This window comes from Stegodyphus dumicola, chromosome 7 (assembly GCF_044657685.1).
Source record: "Stegodyphus dumicola isolate Sdum_Otavi_A_Nest chromosome 7, ASM4465768v1".
In the NCBI taxonomy this organism is placed as follows: domain Eukaryota; kingdom Metazoa; phylum Arthropoda; class Arachnida; order Araneae; family Eresidae; genus Stegodyphus; species Stegodyphus dumicola.
This window is the reverse complement of record NC_140774.1, coordinates 118,908,271-118,925,799: the sequence shown is the minus strand read 5'-3', so window position 1 is coordinate 118,925,799 and position 17,529 is coordinate 118,908,271. Positions and strand designations below refer to the sequence as shown.

The 17,529-nt window shown below is 31.2% G+C and overlaps 2 protein-coding genes across 2 annotated transcripts in view; one reads left to right on the top strand and one right to left on the bottom strand.

The window, feature by feature from the left end:
- Nucleotides 1–4,013: 4,013 nt before the first annotated feature.
- Nucleotides 4,014–5,345, bottom strand: LOC118188660 (uncharacterized). Its single transcript, XM_035359157.2, has one exon. The coding sequence runs from the start codon at nucleotides 5,153–5,155 to the stop codon at nucleotides 4,349–4,351; it is 807 nt and encodes a 268-aa protein (XP_035215048.1). The 5' UTR covers nucleotides 5,156–5,345; the 3' UTR covers nucleotides 4,014–4,348.
- A 359-nt stretch (nucleotides 5,346–5,704) lies between these two features.
- The window catches only part of LOC118188661 (protein odr-4 homolog), a 34,723-nt gene continuing 22,898 nt past the window's right edge, over nucleotides 5,705–17,529 (top strand). Inside the window, exons 1-2 of the mRNA XM_085820755.1 lie at nucleotides 5,705–5,960; nucleotides 9,820–9,966. Coding sequence (XP_085676881.1) covers nucleotides 5,865–5,960; nucleotides 9,820–9,966 — 243 coding nt within the window. The 5' untranslated portion in view covers nucleotides 5,705–5,864. The remainder of the gene's footprint in view (nucleotides 5,961–9,819; nucleotides 9,967–17,529) is intronic.

The following is a 17,529-nucleotide window of genomic DNA, read 5'->3' as shown; positions in this document are numbered from 1 at the left end:
AATGCTGAATGTATAAATACAGCGTTTTATTTAAGCGAAAACTGGTTGCTGCGCACGTGGGATTTAATAACTAAATTTTGTATTTTAAACTGTGTATTTTAAGTGTACTTTCTTTTTACATGTTGATAAGGTTAGCCAACTTATGATAAATATTGATAATTTGGTGATTTTTAAAAGAAACTGACAATTTTCACTCAGTAATTTTAAAAGTACCATTTTACAATATAATGTTCCGAACATACAATCTCCAACTGTTAAAAAGTGACAGCATAAATAAGATTATGAAAATGGTTACTGTATGAGCAAAGTAAGTATTCAATAGTGGAAAAATAAGAATTGCCCCTTTAAAAGTAAGCCTAAACCTCAGTTGGATAACTTGCTAAGTATGTAAGATACTTTATGTTAATTCAGCAATTTTTATAATCTGAGGCTTTAACATTCCCTTCTTCTTAGCCTTCACTAGGAAGCAAATTAGAATGAAGACTATTTAAGAAGAGGGTTTTTGAATGCTTTTGGCAACAATGCTTCACAAATTTTTCTACCACCTACCTCTGCCAGTCAATACTCCGGCTTTAACCATTTTGTTAGGTGAAGTAAAAATGTGTTATTAAAGGTTTGAGCTCGTTTAATTAGGCAAAAGTTGTATAGTCTCCAGCTAAGATACTTTTATATTGTAAATTGAATGCTATGTTATATTAAATATTCATAAGTGGTAGAGTTATGTTTGCAAGCACAAGAGATGCCTTGTATTTAAATTCAAGCCTAAATATAAGCATTATTTAAAACCTTCATAAGATTTTGTTGCCAATTCAGATGAAGTGGTAATTTGCTTGTCCTTCTAATAAAGTCTATAAAGAACTTTGAGTTAATATTATGCAATTATTCTATAAGTATATTTTTATAACTGCAAAATTTTGAGACAGAAATATATTAAATAGCTATAACTGAACACATACAAGTAATTAAGTAGCTATAACTGAATACATATTAAATAGCTATAATTGAAATTCAATCTTGTACAATAAATGTGTAAATTGATCTAAGCAGTGGGTTGCAACAAACAAGTTACTATGTGAATATAAGCTAGGAAAGGACATTTTCTTTTTAAATCATCTCCCCCCGTCAGGTCATGTGAAAATAGAGTGCGTAAGTTTATTTCTCTTATTTTCAATATGGATCCTGCATTTTCTCCATGTAGGCTAAGAACACTCATATTTCACATCTCACTTTGCACCTAGATGATGCTACAAGTTTATATCATTGTAAGGGTTGCTTCTGTAGCCAAAGAATATTATAATATTCATACAGTCAAAAGTCGTTAATTCAGACCTCAAAGCTACAAACTTTCTGCGCATGCGTCAGCATGTGCACATAATATGTTTACACTTGCACGTTTAATGTATAACGGACGGTATAAGATAAGCTAAAATTATCTAATTCAGTTAATGTTGCAGATTGCGTTGTTCCTTAATCTTCGAATTGGATCCGGCTTATTATTTTTTGCAGACTGTTAGAGCAATTTTATAAAAGTAAGCTTGAACTTTCGATTATGTCAAACAGAATTTTTGATATATATTTACTAATATGTAAAGGATCTACAAAGCAAGAGTATGTTTCGAAGTCCGTTAAAGAAAAAGTGGAATTGCTGCAAAAAATGGATAAAGGCATATCCTTCATTTTGCTAACCATTCCGAAATCTGTTTATCAAATTCACGCTGCTCTGTGGCGCGGGGGGGGGGGGATGCCGCGGCTCGCAATGAATTGGAAGTTAATCTGTCAGCATTATCCTTATCTTCAGGGCAGATGTTCTTATTTTATTTCGCTTATAATTCCTTACTAAATGTAGTATTTCATCTTGGTGTACTCCGTCTTTGATATGATTTAAATAAAATTCCTCGTCATTATAATTCGCTTCCGATAAAGAAGAAAGTGACACAGTGGTTATTGAAAACGAAAAAATTTCAATTGACAAATTAGTCGGTATTCTTGACACAGCAATTATAGAACTTGAACAGCGGAACTTTGTAACTGAAGAAGAAATTATGTCTGTTTATAGAATTAAAGAGAAAGTATTATCACATAAAACGAAGCAACTTAAACAACTTACATTGAAAGAAATGTTTAATAAAGTAAACAAATAAATATTAAGCTTTTTTTTTTTGTAAATTTTGATACCCTTTAGATCATAATTGTTCTTTTTTTCATAAATTACGATTTCATAATTTCTGCATGCCATCTTACCAGATTTAAACTGATGATGTATAATCTGGAATCGCCGAAGTCCCGACGAGTCCGGATTAATGACTTTTGACTGTATTTCAGATCTCATTTTGCACCTAGATGGCGCTACAGGTTTATATCATTGCAAGGGTTGCTTCTTTCATTCTTGGTGGGAACTGTCTTTATATGTCTTTGTGGAACCACAATTTTTGGTTTATAAATAATAATAATGTAATAAGTACACGTAATATTATTAGTAATACAAATTAATTAGCATGTAGTTCAATTTATACTCTTGCAATTCATAACTTGTAAAATATTTAAATACATCTTAAAACTATTCGATGTGGTATATTTTAGCACACATGAGAATTTTCGTTTTGAATTACGTGCATATCCACTCAATTTTATATTTCCAAAAATAATCAACTATTAATTGTCAATTTCTTTTTGCCGTTGTTAAACTTTTAAAAATGTATACAATATTTGTATGCAGTACATTGCACTGTAGTTTGAGTTCCTAATTCTCGTATTAAATTCTTAAAAAGGTATGAATAATTCGCATTCATTATGGATATTTGTTTCTAAAATTAAAATATATAATTCTTTTTCAGATGGCACCCATGCCACTGAAAAAACAAGCAGAACATAAAAAAAAAAAAAAAAAAAAAAAAAAAAAAATTTGAAGATGGAAAAACAGTTTTTAATGAAAACTGGATGGAGAAATACTTTTGATCATATGCACTAAATACCACGTTTATGTGGCTTACCTCCATGTGTTTTTTTTTAATATCTCATAACCGCATGCTGATCATTCCCGGCTTCATTCAACCGTTGGTGAACTTAATGAGTAAGACTGCAATGGTGCTAAAGGGTTCTTTGCAGATGAAATCCCAATTTTAATTTCCATTTGTTAAAAAAATATTGTACTCGTGGCCCCGCAATTTTTTTTTTCTTCTTTACAATGCGGCCCTCAAACGATCATAGTTTAGACACCTGTGCTTTATACATTTTCATTCTAAGTAGTACACAACCTTTATTTAATGATCTGTGGTGTTCAACATTGTTACACTATTAAGTAACTTCTACAGAAGATATAATAAAATATTAAAATATTTTTTAAATTTAATTATGTGGTGCTTTGTCTTTTCTTTAACATCTTAGTTTTTTAAACTAGCTAAAGATTTTAAAGTCTGATTAGTTCAATCACTAATGAAAATAATACAATTAAAATTATGAAAGGGTAAATAAACTGATATTTACAGCATTACAGATATATTCTAAATCACCAAACTATATTCTAATCACCATGCATACATATTCAATATCTGAATCCTATTAGCCATTTAATAATGCAAGAAGTATTTTTCCCAAATAGCATCCAACATATTTATAATCAACATAAATTCATTCAAAAATCAGCAACATTTGCTACATATATGCTTTGTGACTAAGTTAAGATTATTACCCATATGAATTATTTATTACTTTTCATCAAAATTCATAAATATACGTTTAACAACAATTAGTAAAATATAATTCAGCTATCAATTTAAATATCTCATTTTCCTTTTATAGGAAGTACATAAGATATATCAAAGTTAACGCATAACATTATTTTGTTATGTTACAAAAGCTAAACACACACTATCTATTTACAAAACACTTTCAAAGTAGAGTGTGAATATATGATAACCAAATACTGTCAAAATCAAACTGACGTGCTAGAATTTTGTTTAGTATTTAAATCTTTAATTTGAAGCAGAATGCACAAAGAAATAAAATTTATCAAAACAAGTACAAAACAAACTTTTATTATGTCCACGCAATAACATAAGCAATTAGAACATACCTATGTACAGTTTCTGCTTCAAAAAGACACAGATGAAAAATTATGCTTTACTCATTTTAGGTATGCAGAACTCTCAATAAATATTATAAACATTTTTTTAACCCAAAGTCAAAATACTTGATTATCAATCAAACTGTCTAACATTAAATGTCTTCTGCTGATTAAAAAACATAAGAGTTCAGAAAAAAACTTCAATACGTTTCATTCAATCTGCAATTAGAAGTAAAGTATTAAATGTTTTAAAATACATTAATTCAAACTTAGAACTAAACAGTCTCAAAGATGAGTTAATTCATGCTTTTCTAATTTCTCTTCTCGTACGAATTTCTTAGGACAATGCAAACAATAAAAATATTTGGTTTTCTCTTTTAAATGAGTTGTATAATGACGCTTAAGATTACTTTTCTGCGTGAAGCCCCGGGAACATATCTCACATACATGCTTCTCTCCAGTATGAATAAGTCTATGTACTTGGAAAGTATAATTGTCAGCATAACTTTTCCCACAAATATCGCAGGCGAAAGGTTTTTCAGCAGAGTGTAGAATGTAGTGCCTTTTTAAATTTGACTTCTGCGTAAATCCTTGAAAGCAGATATCACAAATATACTTTTCTCCAGTGTGTATGGCTAGGTGGGTTTCTAAAGTATATTTATCGGTAAATCGCTTGCCACATAATCCACATCCATGAGGTCTGAATTCCGAATGATTCGTGTAATGCCTTTTCAGATTTGATTTCTGCGTAAATTCTCTGTAACAAATGTCGCATACATGCTTCTGCCCAGTGTGAATTAACTGATGAACTTGAAACGTATACTTGTCGGCGAAACCCTTTTGACAAATTTCACAATTATATGGCTTTTCAGTACTGTGAATTAATCTATGCCTTTGAAGATTACTCTTGTTAGCAAAACCTCTAAGACAAACTTCACAAACATATGGCTTAACACCAGAATGTATAAGATAATGTTCTTGAAATTTCTCTTCAGTACTAAAGCGTTTTTCGCACAATTCACAAACAATTGACTTTTCACGAGCACTACTCCGTTTTTTATTTTCTTTCATACAAACCTCGTTTTCAGACATGTCATACTATATTACTGCCACCCAACTAAATTTCACAAAAAACACTGTACTTAGTTTTTTTTACAAATAAAACACAAAGTAAAGTTACTATCAATACAAATTCAATATTCAACACAACATAAACAAACTATTTTACATCAAAACTTTTAATCGCTAAGCCTGATTTCAATTCAGTTCAGGCTTAAATCAAATGTTGCCAGATTCTTTGAAATTTTGTTTTCTCTGAAAATGGCCTCTGTGCAAAATTATAATGACTTCTTAAAATAAATTTCAGGGGCAATAATTAGATTTGTGATTTTTAGATTTTGAAACTACAGTATTTTTGACCATTTCATGAATTTGCATATGATAACTGTTAAAAAAATTGCATTTCAATATGGTATTATTTTCACTGTTAAAAATTTAAAAAATTGTAAAATTTACTGGTCAAAAATGTTGTAAATAGATATTATTAATAAAGATTGATTTATATTTACAGAATAATTTTTTAGTTTGTAGCCGTTGACATGAGTATTTTCTAGTTTTTAGATTGTTGGCATCACGAAATTGTAAACTCTCCAACTCAACAGGGAAACGCAAACCAAACCAGCTTTAACGGTTGTAAAGTTGTTGAGATTTTTCAATTAAGATGCGAAATACACCTTAACAAAAATTTAGGTCTTAATAATATCACTTACTTTATTTTGTACTGAGGCAAATTTATTTTGAAATGGGTAGGCTAATAACATATGACAACATTGTTCAAGAGCAATTAAATAAAATATATAAGGATAAAATCCCTCTAACTGGTTTGATCATTGGTCAGGTAAATAAGTTGCAGTGATAATTTCTAAGGATATATTTATTCGATTATTTCTATAGGTGCATGCATACATATATTGGATATCATAGAATTTTATTTCGCTGTAAGAATCTGATGAAATTAGATACTGGTATTTTTTTCCCGTTGCTGGGCGGCAGTAATAGGTTTTTTTAAAATCACTTAACATTGAATATGTTTAAATTTTATGGGATAAATACGTATAATTTTATCTGTATAAGGCCGCATCTTAAATATTGATTTAGCTGATTTTACAAACTAAAAAAATTATGATAAATTGAAGGAAATTTAAATGCTAGTAAATTTGTTGCCCATTTCTTTGTGAGCTAAGTGTGACTTATTTATTGCAAAAACCCAAACTGGTATAAAATATTTGTACCCGTCAACCTTGAAATTGCACAGGAAGATTTAGCACCAGTTATAAATGAGAATGATGTAACAGTACATTTATAATATCTGTACATATGTTTGATGAAACTCTGATTTTCAGTAATCCAGGTTTTGTTTTTATGGACAAGGATATCAGTTAACTGTTATTGCTATATTTTTCTTTGCTTTAAAAAAAATTATTAAAATTTGGGACCTGTTTCTGTAGAACAACAGTCAGTGGAATGTTTTCAAAGTTATGGGATCCTGCCATCAAAAAAGTGTGTATTATTAGACATAATATGGTCAGCTGAATATTGCTTACAAAACAATAGATTGGAACAATTACCTGCATAGAGTTTTAAACAGATCTTCCAGTAATTTTGGAGATCCTAACTAGTAGAGATCGATGAAAGTCTTTTTAAGAAATGCTCAAATGAAATGGGTCAAATACTGATTGTTTATTAAATAAAGAGATTCCAGTTCCTTTGAAATTCCAATAAAACAACTGACGCAACTGTGGCAGGTTTTCGGCTACTTTCACAGTCTCCTGGTAACCAATTTCTTTGATTAACAGGATAATACATAAGTACTAAAATGCTTTCCAAAAGTGTTCAGAATGTATTAAATAGCAGATCAAATGTGATGTGTGAATATGTATGTGTTTGAAATATGCTTGCAGGGGCGTAGCTAGGGTGGGGCAAGGGGGGACATCTGTCTCCAAGTGCAGCATCCATTGGGTACAAAACTGATGTTACAAAATTTTAAAATGAAATGTTTTTCATTCTTGGCATACAGAAGAGGGCACAAAATCTTCAGTTGTCACCGGGTGCTGAAAACCCTAGCTACGATTCTGTATGCTTGGAATTTTATTTAGTACTAAAGTAGTAAAAATGAATGATATATGTACATATCTCCCCATCAAGAATGAAAACCGTTGAAAATTCTGCCAAATGGATAATGAAGCAGTTGAGGTATGACATAGATTTGTGTTTGATCAATGAAACTCGGACTTCACTTTGCTTATATGCCTTTATTCTGAATTGGATATCAAGTCAAACTGTCAACAAATGCTTTAACTCCTTTTGCTCGATAACACAAACTATCCCAGATGACTTCATCTATTTCTTCTGCAGAAGTTGTGCTAATTCTTCCTAGCAGCCAAATTTAATTGTTAGCTATTTGATAAAAATATTATTCTAATAATTTAAGTTTTAGAAAGAGATAGTGGATATGTGTATTCAAGATCATGTATCTGTAACCCCTATGCATGGTATGGAGTTAAATATATATCAATTTCATTATTATCATATCTAATTGTATTAAAAAAGGCATAACTGGCTGTGAAATTAATCCGTATAACCATTGTGAACTCTTAGAACAGTGTTCCCCAAAATAAGCATGTATTATTTGTCACAAAGGACCCACTTGTATATAGCTGCTTTGAAAAGAGAAGGCTTGCAAGAAAATAATGGTACTTACTTATTTTGTTGTCAACCATCTCAGAAAATAAAAATAGTAGTGAAACAGTGCAATATGACACCAATAATTGATAAGTGTGATTTCACAACCTTAAGATCTTCTGTGATGATTTTGTTAATGATTTGGTTTTACATAAACTCTATTAATTTTCAATAAAGCAGTGTGGAAGTATATGATCTGCTTTATTTTTTTTATCTAAATTGTTTTAAAAGGCCTACGAAAGTAATAAATTACTATTTGAGTATTCTAAAATTTATCACCAGTATAATTTTGTAGATTCCAATACTGGTATGCACATTTAAAACATTGAAAAACTCTTAAGATTTAGCAAAATGGTGCAGGAGTCATGTGATGCATCCTAAATTTATATTTAAGTTAATTTATATGGCATTGAGTTTACAAATTAGATGACTGTTTTCTTGCTATTTTAAATGATAATTAGCGGTTTTTGGTCACTGGAATGACCATTGTAAGTTTTAATATATTCTTCAGATAATTTAAAAGTTTGAATTTGTATTTATTTAAGTTTTTTATATGCTATATCTGGAATTTGCTGTCCTGATAGGATAGTGGGTAGTGAACTGTACTAAATGGTCTGGGTTTGTATCCCATAGAAGACATGAGTGTTAGTAAACATACACTGTCTGTGCAGCAAGGTTCAAACATGGTAAACCGAAATCCTCTATTGAGAGGTCCTTGGACTGTTCTTAATTGGATTGCCATCTATGATGGAAGCTTAGCAGTTAGTGGGATCTAACAGTCTTGATATGCCTAGATAGGTGCAAAGGTGTAGACTTTCCTTTAACTTATGCCTGTATCTATAATTTGTGTATGCTGATTATGCCACTAAATCAAAAGCAATATGTGATTATCTACCTAAATGAAGACCTAGCTGCTTCTTCAAAATTGTGCGAGAATGACAGGTGCAAGTTTAATGGGATCTATGTCAGTTTATCGTTGTCAACTTTCACTGTTGATGGGAAAATATCTATGTACCATAATAATTAAATAAAAAGTATCATGTACCAATGCATTCATAACATCTGCACTTTCGTGTGGAGTAACCTCGACTGATTCTTGATAAATAAAGTTTTGCTTGTATGAATAAGGATATAAATCAACAGTTAGTGCTGCATTTTTTCTTTTTTTTGGGGGGGGGAGTTGATAAAAATTTGAAACCTGTGTTTTATGGAATAGTACAGAGTAGAATATTTTCAAATTAAAAAAAGTTTTTTAAAAAAGTTATGGTATTCTACAATGGAGGAAAAAAATGTGGGTATTGGACATGATATGGTGAGCTGAATAATGCCGAAAAACAGTAATAGATTCAAACAATTGTGCATGGAAAATTTGCACTCACAGAGTTGCAAGCAGAGTTTTCAGTAAAATCAGAGGGCCTAACAAAATAGTAGAAATTGATGAAAGCCTTTTTACAAACTTGGTAGAATACCAATTATTCATTTAATAAAGAGCCATTAGTCATCTCAGGATGGGAAAGATTGTTGCAATTTTGGCCAGGATTTCTGCCAGCTTTTATGGTTGATGGGATAATATGTTAGTACCTAAATTAATTAAAGCTTATAGATAAAGATACACGATTTTATACAACAAAATAAAAATTTCAAAACTTTTTAGACCTTTCAAAAGTTGTCTTGTGGCATATACTTTAGGAATCATTATGTTACAATATGTTAAGTGCTGTCCCGACATCCCTCTTCCCAATTGAAAGTTTAAGATTATTTAATATTTGTATCTTATAATTAAATGAAGTATCATTCAGAAATGTTGCTGTGAATAACATAGACCCTTTTTTAATAAATGTAAAGTATATTTGTTCTGTTTTCTGTGTCTGACATGGTAAATTAGAAATAAAACTTTTTTTTTTGGTCAAGATGATCTCTTCTTTCTACTGTTTTAAAAATATTTTAAGTGAGTTAAACCTTGTGTTAAAAAATAAGTTTCTTTTCCTATTTAAGTTAACTTGTTTATTTTCCAGTGCAGTGACCAAAAAGATTTTGCTATACGTTTGTGTGGGACGCCTCTGAAGGATGACTCTGGAGAAGCAGGGGGTGAAACACCAAATAAAAGATCTAGCAAAGTTATTGATTTGGATGAGCCATGGATTTGTCAGCATGCTAAACAGGTATGAATAACAAAGAGAATAACAATTGCTTTTTTTAAAAATTCAAAAAAAAGTTTAAAAAAAAATGATAAAAGTAATAAATGTAAATAAAATTTGACATCTTTTTCTGGTGAGTTACCTCTTTAAACATTTTGTCTTTGTCGTAGGGGGGGGGGGGGTTAGCCAGTTAATACGAAGATGTCTTCATCTTCTCTTTTTGGTTTTGTTCTCTTTAAGAGTATTTTTTCTTCATCCTTGAAACTAAGAGGTAAATATATATTTATGGGTGCCCCTTGGCAAAAATTGTCAGTACATAGACACTGAGTTTGTGCAGTTCTTTGACTTGTTATTTTGACTCAAAAATCAGTACATTGTAGTAGTGATTTTTGAGCCCAAAACCACTGCTACACAAAGCCAAAATAACAAGTTAAAGAATTGCACAAACTCGATATCTATGTACACATTGACCTATTTTCACTTAAAAAAAACATCAGAGAATTGCACAAATTGGGCATTGGGCACTCCCTTGACTTTGTCCATGTACACATCGATCTATTTTCACTTAAAAAGTCAAAGAAGCAGCCAATTCTAAACTAGAGCCAAACAGAAAAGATATAATCTCAATAAACTACGTTATAAATCAAACAATGAAATAACATAAAATAGGAAATTCCTTATAGCATCTATGCACTACACAAAGGAAATATTCACTTACCTTATTTAGAAATTTCTGTACTTTAATGAACTGTGAATTAATTATGAATAATTATTTTATTTATGAAAATATAAAATCACTAAATATGAATTATAAAAATAATTAAAAAAATGATGAATTTAACTTTTACTTATTTTCCGAGTACAAAAACAATCTTAATTTTCTGCTGACGTGATACAGATTACAGGAAGATTTTATCCATATTTTTGTCAAAAAGCTGGAAAATTCTGTAACTTTTGGTTCTACAGTTTATGTGACCATGATAATGAAATGAATTGCAGCCTTGGCATCTGCTGTGGTAGGGAGTTCACTTTCCATGTATTATGTTTTCTCAACATTTTCATCAGCATTAGGAGAAGAATATTTGATACTTATGGAAAATCCCGTCAACCATTTTTGCCTATTAAAGAAAAGACTCCAAACTATGTGATTTTTTGCCAAAAATGGAAAAGTCTTCAAACACGCTGGGTCTGGTGTAACCTTGATTACACGTGTTAGTTATTATTGAGTAAAAACTCCTTTTTTCCCCCTCTGTCACCCATTTTTGAAAAAAAAATGATTAAAATTCATAATCCTCCACCGAATATAGGCATCTTAAAGCCCTAATTTGGAATTTGTTTTATTATTGATTTCATATTTTGTAAGACTAACGAACAAAATTTTTTTAAAATATAAATAAATAAATTAAATATAAATATAATAAAATTAAATATAAATAAATGATAATATAATAAATTTGAAAGAAAAATAAGAATAGAACTTCTTGTATTTAGTAAATGGGTCTGGTTTGGCACGATTGGCGCCGTCTCTTGTGGTCGACGGGATTTCTGTTAGTACCAAATATTTGATTTCAGCATTTCTCATTTGAGTGTCTGTCACAGTATTTTCATTTTTTTTTGGATCTTTGCATGTAATAATATTGTCATCACTTGAGTGAAAAACCCTATTATCATATTTTGAAAATATTAAAATGTTACATTTTTTTCCCTACCCACTTATAGATAGGCAAATCCTCATTTTCATCTTCCTATTCAACACCTTTTTCTAGACCAGCCTACAGAAAACAATTTCGAGTGGTTGATTCTGTAACAAGTTGACAAGACTTTTTGGTACTTCTTTATTATAGCAGCACCCAAGATTGATTCACTAATCGACTGAGATATCTTGCCGAAATCTCACCACACGTTCTTATACTTTGCTACATATTACATCTCAGTAGATTAGCGATCAGAATTCTGGGAGCTGCTATAAAAGGGAAGTACTGACTGGAAGTGACAAATTCTTTAGTTTGGCTTTTTTTTTTTTTTTTTTTTTTCTAAATGTATTTGAGAATGCTGTATTCTTCAACACTTAAATTATCTAATCTCTTGTTGCCTGCATTTTTGTATAGTTAATATGTGACAGAATTTTTTTTCCAATTTATGTTATGTAATTTTTTACTTCCCTGTACGAAGTAAAGGAAGTGTTGCAATCGGGAAAAATTTTGGCTATGCTATTTCAACGGAAGTATCCATTTTGACTGTTCCCAATTCCATTTGTACAACTCTTTTGCATGATGTATGTATGTATGGACAGAATAAAGGATTAATATTTCCAAAATGGATTGTAAAATAGATTTAAAATGTATTCAAAAGTTTTTTTTTTTTTTTTTTCTGATTTTTGTACATATATATATATATATATAATGTTTGGGTAACTCAAAAACGATGAGCTGTAGAACATTGAAATTTTGTGAATGGGATCGCTATAACATCTAGTTGTGCACCTTTTCTTTTTTATTGGAGTTGGCCATACCAAATGTGTGTATGTACATATCTATACAGTACAAAGTCCGTAATCCAGACGTCCATTATCCGGAATGATCTATAATCCGGACCTCAAAGCTGTTAACTTTTTTTTTGTATGCTTTACACATGCGCGTATAACGGATGGTATAAGCTAGGCTAAAATTGTTTTTACTGATTCTAAGGCATTTCAGTTAATGTTGCAGATTGCGCTGTTCCTTAATCTTAATCTTCTAATTGGATCCAGCTTATTATTTGTTGCAGACTGTTAGAGCAATTTTAATAAAATTAAGCTTAAACTTTCGATTATGTCAAAAAGAGTTTCCAATTCTGGAGCTGCCAAAGGATCTACAAAGCAAAAGCATGTTTCGATGTCCATCAAACAAAAAGTGGAATTGCTGCAAAAAATGGATAAAGGCATATCTGGCTCAAAATTATGCGAGGAGTATGACATTGTAAAGTCAACTGTATATGACATGAGCAAAAAGAAAAAGGAACTTTTTGAATTTTTTTGTGGATTCTGACACCCCACTTGCAATGAATAACAGAAAAAGGGTTTGTTATGCTAAAGTGACAATCATGACAAAGTGATGATTGAATGGGTCAGATAGTGTCGCAGCGAGGGCGTGCCATTGACGGGTCCAATGCTAATAGCTCAAGCCCAAATATTTCATGAAGAAATGAACTTAAAAACTGAGTGCACATATTCGACAGGTTGGTTAACCAAATTTAAAAATTGCCATGGTTAAAGACAATAAAAATTTCAGGTGAATAAGCTTCAGTTGATCTGCTGAACAATTTGCAGATGAATTCATTGAACTCATTACTAGTGAACAGTTATCTCCAGAACAAATTTATAACACTGAGGAAACTGGTATTTTCTTACAATATGTACCGCGAAATGCCTTGGCAACCTCTACAGAAAAGTCTCAAACTGGTGTCAAAGATTCCAAAGCGAGAATAACAATTTTAGCATGTGAAAATGCTGCAGGAATGCACGAGTGCAAGCTTTTCGTAACCAGAAAACATGCATGACCTTGTGCATTTAAAGGAGTAATGATTTTCCCCGTTATATATTGCGCAAATAAAAAAGCATTGATGAATAATTGATTTGAAAATCATTTTATACCCGAGGCTCGGTGACATTTGAATTCGGTTGGTTTACCTGATGACTCAAAAATACTCCTGATTGTTGACAACTGTTCGGCACATGCTTCACTTAAAGTTTTAGTGAAAAATAATGTATCCGTATTATTCTTCTCTCCAAATTGTACAACTATCATTCACCCTATGGATATGGGAATAGTGCACACGCTGAAATGCAAATATAAAGTAGCATTTTTAAAATCTATGTTAAATTTCTTGAACAATGGCAAGACTATTCAAGACTTTTTGAAATCTTTAGCATAAAATCTGCTGTGTGGAGCATCACAAGATCAAGGGAGGATGTGCCTCCAGATACGTTAAAAAATGCTTGGCATAATTTATGGCCATCTACCATATTTCATGGGGAGGACGATAAAGATGATAGCTGCGAATTTGAAGGTTTTCGGACATTGCAAACTAAACGTCAAATTTTCCAGTTATTGGATTTTGTAAAGAAATGTGAAGAAGCGGTAATAAATGAAGATGATATAACAGAAGTTTTTCATTGTGGTGACAATGCCCCAATCATCAATCAATTAACGGACGGTGAAATCTGTAGTATGGTTCTAGATCCAGAAAATACCGCTTACGATAGTGAAGAATGTGACAGAGAGGTTATTGAAAACGAAAAAATTTCAATTGAAAAGTTAGTCAGTATTCTCGACACAGCAATTACAGGACTTGGAATAGTGGAACTTTGTAACTGAACAAGAAATTATGTCTGTTTATAGAATTAAAGAGAAAGTATTAGCACAAAATCGAAGCAATTTAAACAACTTGCATTGAAAGAAATGTTTAATAAAGTGAACAAATAAATATTAAGCTTTTTTTTCTTTTTTTTTTGTAAATTTTGACACCCTTTAGATCATAATTGCTCTTTATTTCATAAATTATGGTTTCATATTTTTAATTGTATGATTTCTGCATGCCATCTTACCAGATTTAAATTGATGATCTATAATCCGGAAAAACCCCTAATCCGGAATCGAAGTCCCTACGAGTCCGGATTAAAAACATTGTACTGTATATATATATATGTAAATCCAAATTATAATTTAAATAACAATAGCTCCTCTCTATTCTAAAAATAGTAATAGCTGTTTCTGGACTGCATGATATCTAGGTCAATCCATAACATATGACTTGCATAATGTTCATAACATAGCTAATTTGGAACTTAAACCGAAACTTTCTTTTAATAAGTTACCATAATGGAATAATTGCACACTTTTGCTTCTACCTGTGTTCTTGTCAAGGTGCTGCCTCGTTGCTCTCTTCCTATCACAGCAGTATCAAAAATGTAAATGTTCATGAATAGGCACAATTGGAGGGCCAAGTGAATTGTGGCCACAAATGTCAATTGAAATAAAGATTAGTATTTAATCTGCTATGGCTGCCAAGTTTGCTCTTCATTATGGATTAGCATCTATGAAATGCATTATATATATATATATATATAATAAAAATAATAATTATATATGAAAAATTTATAAAGTGGGAGCCTTCAAACTTTGTATTGTATACAGAGGGTAAAAGGAACAAGTATACAGAAGTAATAATAGGCCTATCTTTCTGAACCACTCTTCGTTCAACATACTCTGTACTTTACATTCAGTTATTCCTTACATAATTATAAAGGGTGTCTCAAAAAGAATGCTGGATTTGAAAAGCCCGTTATTTTTATTTGTTGTTGTTGGCAACATTGTTTTTGCATGTTTTATTATCACTGATCATTGAGGTTATGTTTTGATGCTGTGCTTTTGTTTTCCAGGTTAATGTTTGTGGTGTATAGTTATGGAAAGATACAGTACGGAACAGAGAGTGTTGATTGTGAAAACTCACAAAAATGGAAAATGTTTCGTGGAAACCATTCGAAAACTTTAGGATTATGGGACGCAACAATTTGGACTGGGGGTTTAATCAATCGTTATTTTTTTTTTTTTTTTTTTTTTTTTTTAAGATGACCAAGGAAGGGCTGTCACGGTGAGTGGAGTTCATTATCGTGCAATGCTCACTAATTTCCTTTGTCCCCGGTTGGATCAAATGAACATCGAAAATTTCTAGTTCCAACAAAACGGTACAACTTGCCACACTTCAGGAGAGACAATCGCTCTGCTGCGTGAGGAGTTCTCAGACAGACTAATCTTGTTATGAGGAGACCAAACCTATCCACCTCGATCTTGTGACCTGACACCTTGTGACTTTTTCTTAGGGGGTACACTAAGTTACGAGTTTACAAAAATAAACCCTGTAATCTGTTGGAACTCAAACAAGAAATTCAACGGATTCTCAACGAAGGTGATGGAGAAATGTGTGAGCGAGTAATAGTTAATTTCATGGACAGAATGATTGCTTGTAGGGCTAACGGGAGGGTGGTCATATTGTCGATATTGTGTTTCACGTATAATCCCAACATCTCCTGAAGAGAATGGTGTGTTTTGTTTGCTTCTTTCAAATAAATAAATTTGATTTATAGTAGATTCAAATCCAGCGTTCTTTTTGAGACACCCTTTAGTATTCACATTGTAATAAAACAATAGACTTAGATGTAATGATGTAGAACAATGATAGCGTAGAATTTTGCATAGCATACATTATTGGTTAAAATTAATCAACAATTAATTATTGGTTAAATATTAATGGAGCTGTGAATGAGATGACTGAGAAATATATTTGCTTGAATAATATAAGGAATTATAATCATAAAGTGATAATTGCAGAAAAATATAACGAGTATCGGTATTAGTGAGAATCGCAGGTTCTTACAACAAAGCCATCATCAGTGTCATAATGACCAGAGAGGACATTAATAGTATTTGAAATTTCTGACAAAATGTTCTTTTCTAATAAAGTTCTTTTCTGTATTAGCCCTTTCAAGGAAATGAATGCTTCTTAGATAAATGTCCTTTATATGTCAATTATGAGATTACTGTTGAGAAAAGCACTTAAATATAATTCATTCAAATGCATATAAATTGGTCAAATTTTACGGAGCTTTGAATTCATATAATTTTTGGAATCATGCATTTCATTATCCACAAAATGCAAGAATATTTACATTTCACAATACAGTCAAAAGTCGTTAATCCGGACTCGTCGGGACTTCGGCGTTTCCGGATTATCGATTTTTCCGGATTATAGATCATCAGTTTAAATCTCATAAGATGGCATGCAGAAATTCTAAAATTAAAAATATGAAACCGTAATTTATGAAATAAAGAACAATTATGATCTAAAGGGTATCAAAATTTGCAAAAAGAAAAAGCTTAATATTTATTTGTTTACTTTATTAAACATTTCTTTCAATGTAAGTTGTTTAAGTTTTGCTTCGTTTCATGTGATAATACTTTCTCTTTGATTCTATTAAACAGACATAATTTCTTGTTCAGTTACAAAGTTCCACTGTTCAAGTCCTATAATTGCTGTGTCAAGAACACCGACTAATTTGTCAATCGAAATTTTTTCGTTTTCAATAACCTCTGTTACTTTTCTTCGCTATCGGAAGTGAATTATAAGGACGAGGAACTTGTTTTAAATCATATCAAAGACGGAGCATATCGAGATGAAATACTACATTTGGTAAGGAATTATAAGCCAAATAAAATAAAAACATCTGCGCTGAAGATAAGGATAGTGCTGACAGATCAACTTCCAATTCATTACACGCCCGCTGCGGCGTTCCCCCCGCGGAGCAGCGTGAAATTGATAAACAGATTTGGGATTTCAAAACATACTTTCGCTTTAGATCCTTTACATATTAACAAATATATATCGGAAATTCTATTTGATATAATCGAAAGTTTAAGCTTACTTTTATAAAATTGCTCTTACAGTCTGCAAAAAATAATAAGCCGGATCCAATTCGAAAATTAAGGAACAACGCAATCATCAACATTAACTGAAATAGATAATTAGATAATTTTAGCTTATATATCTATT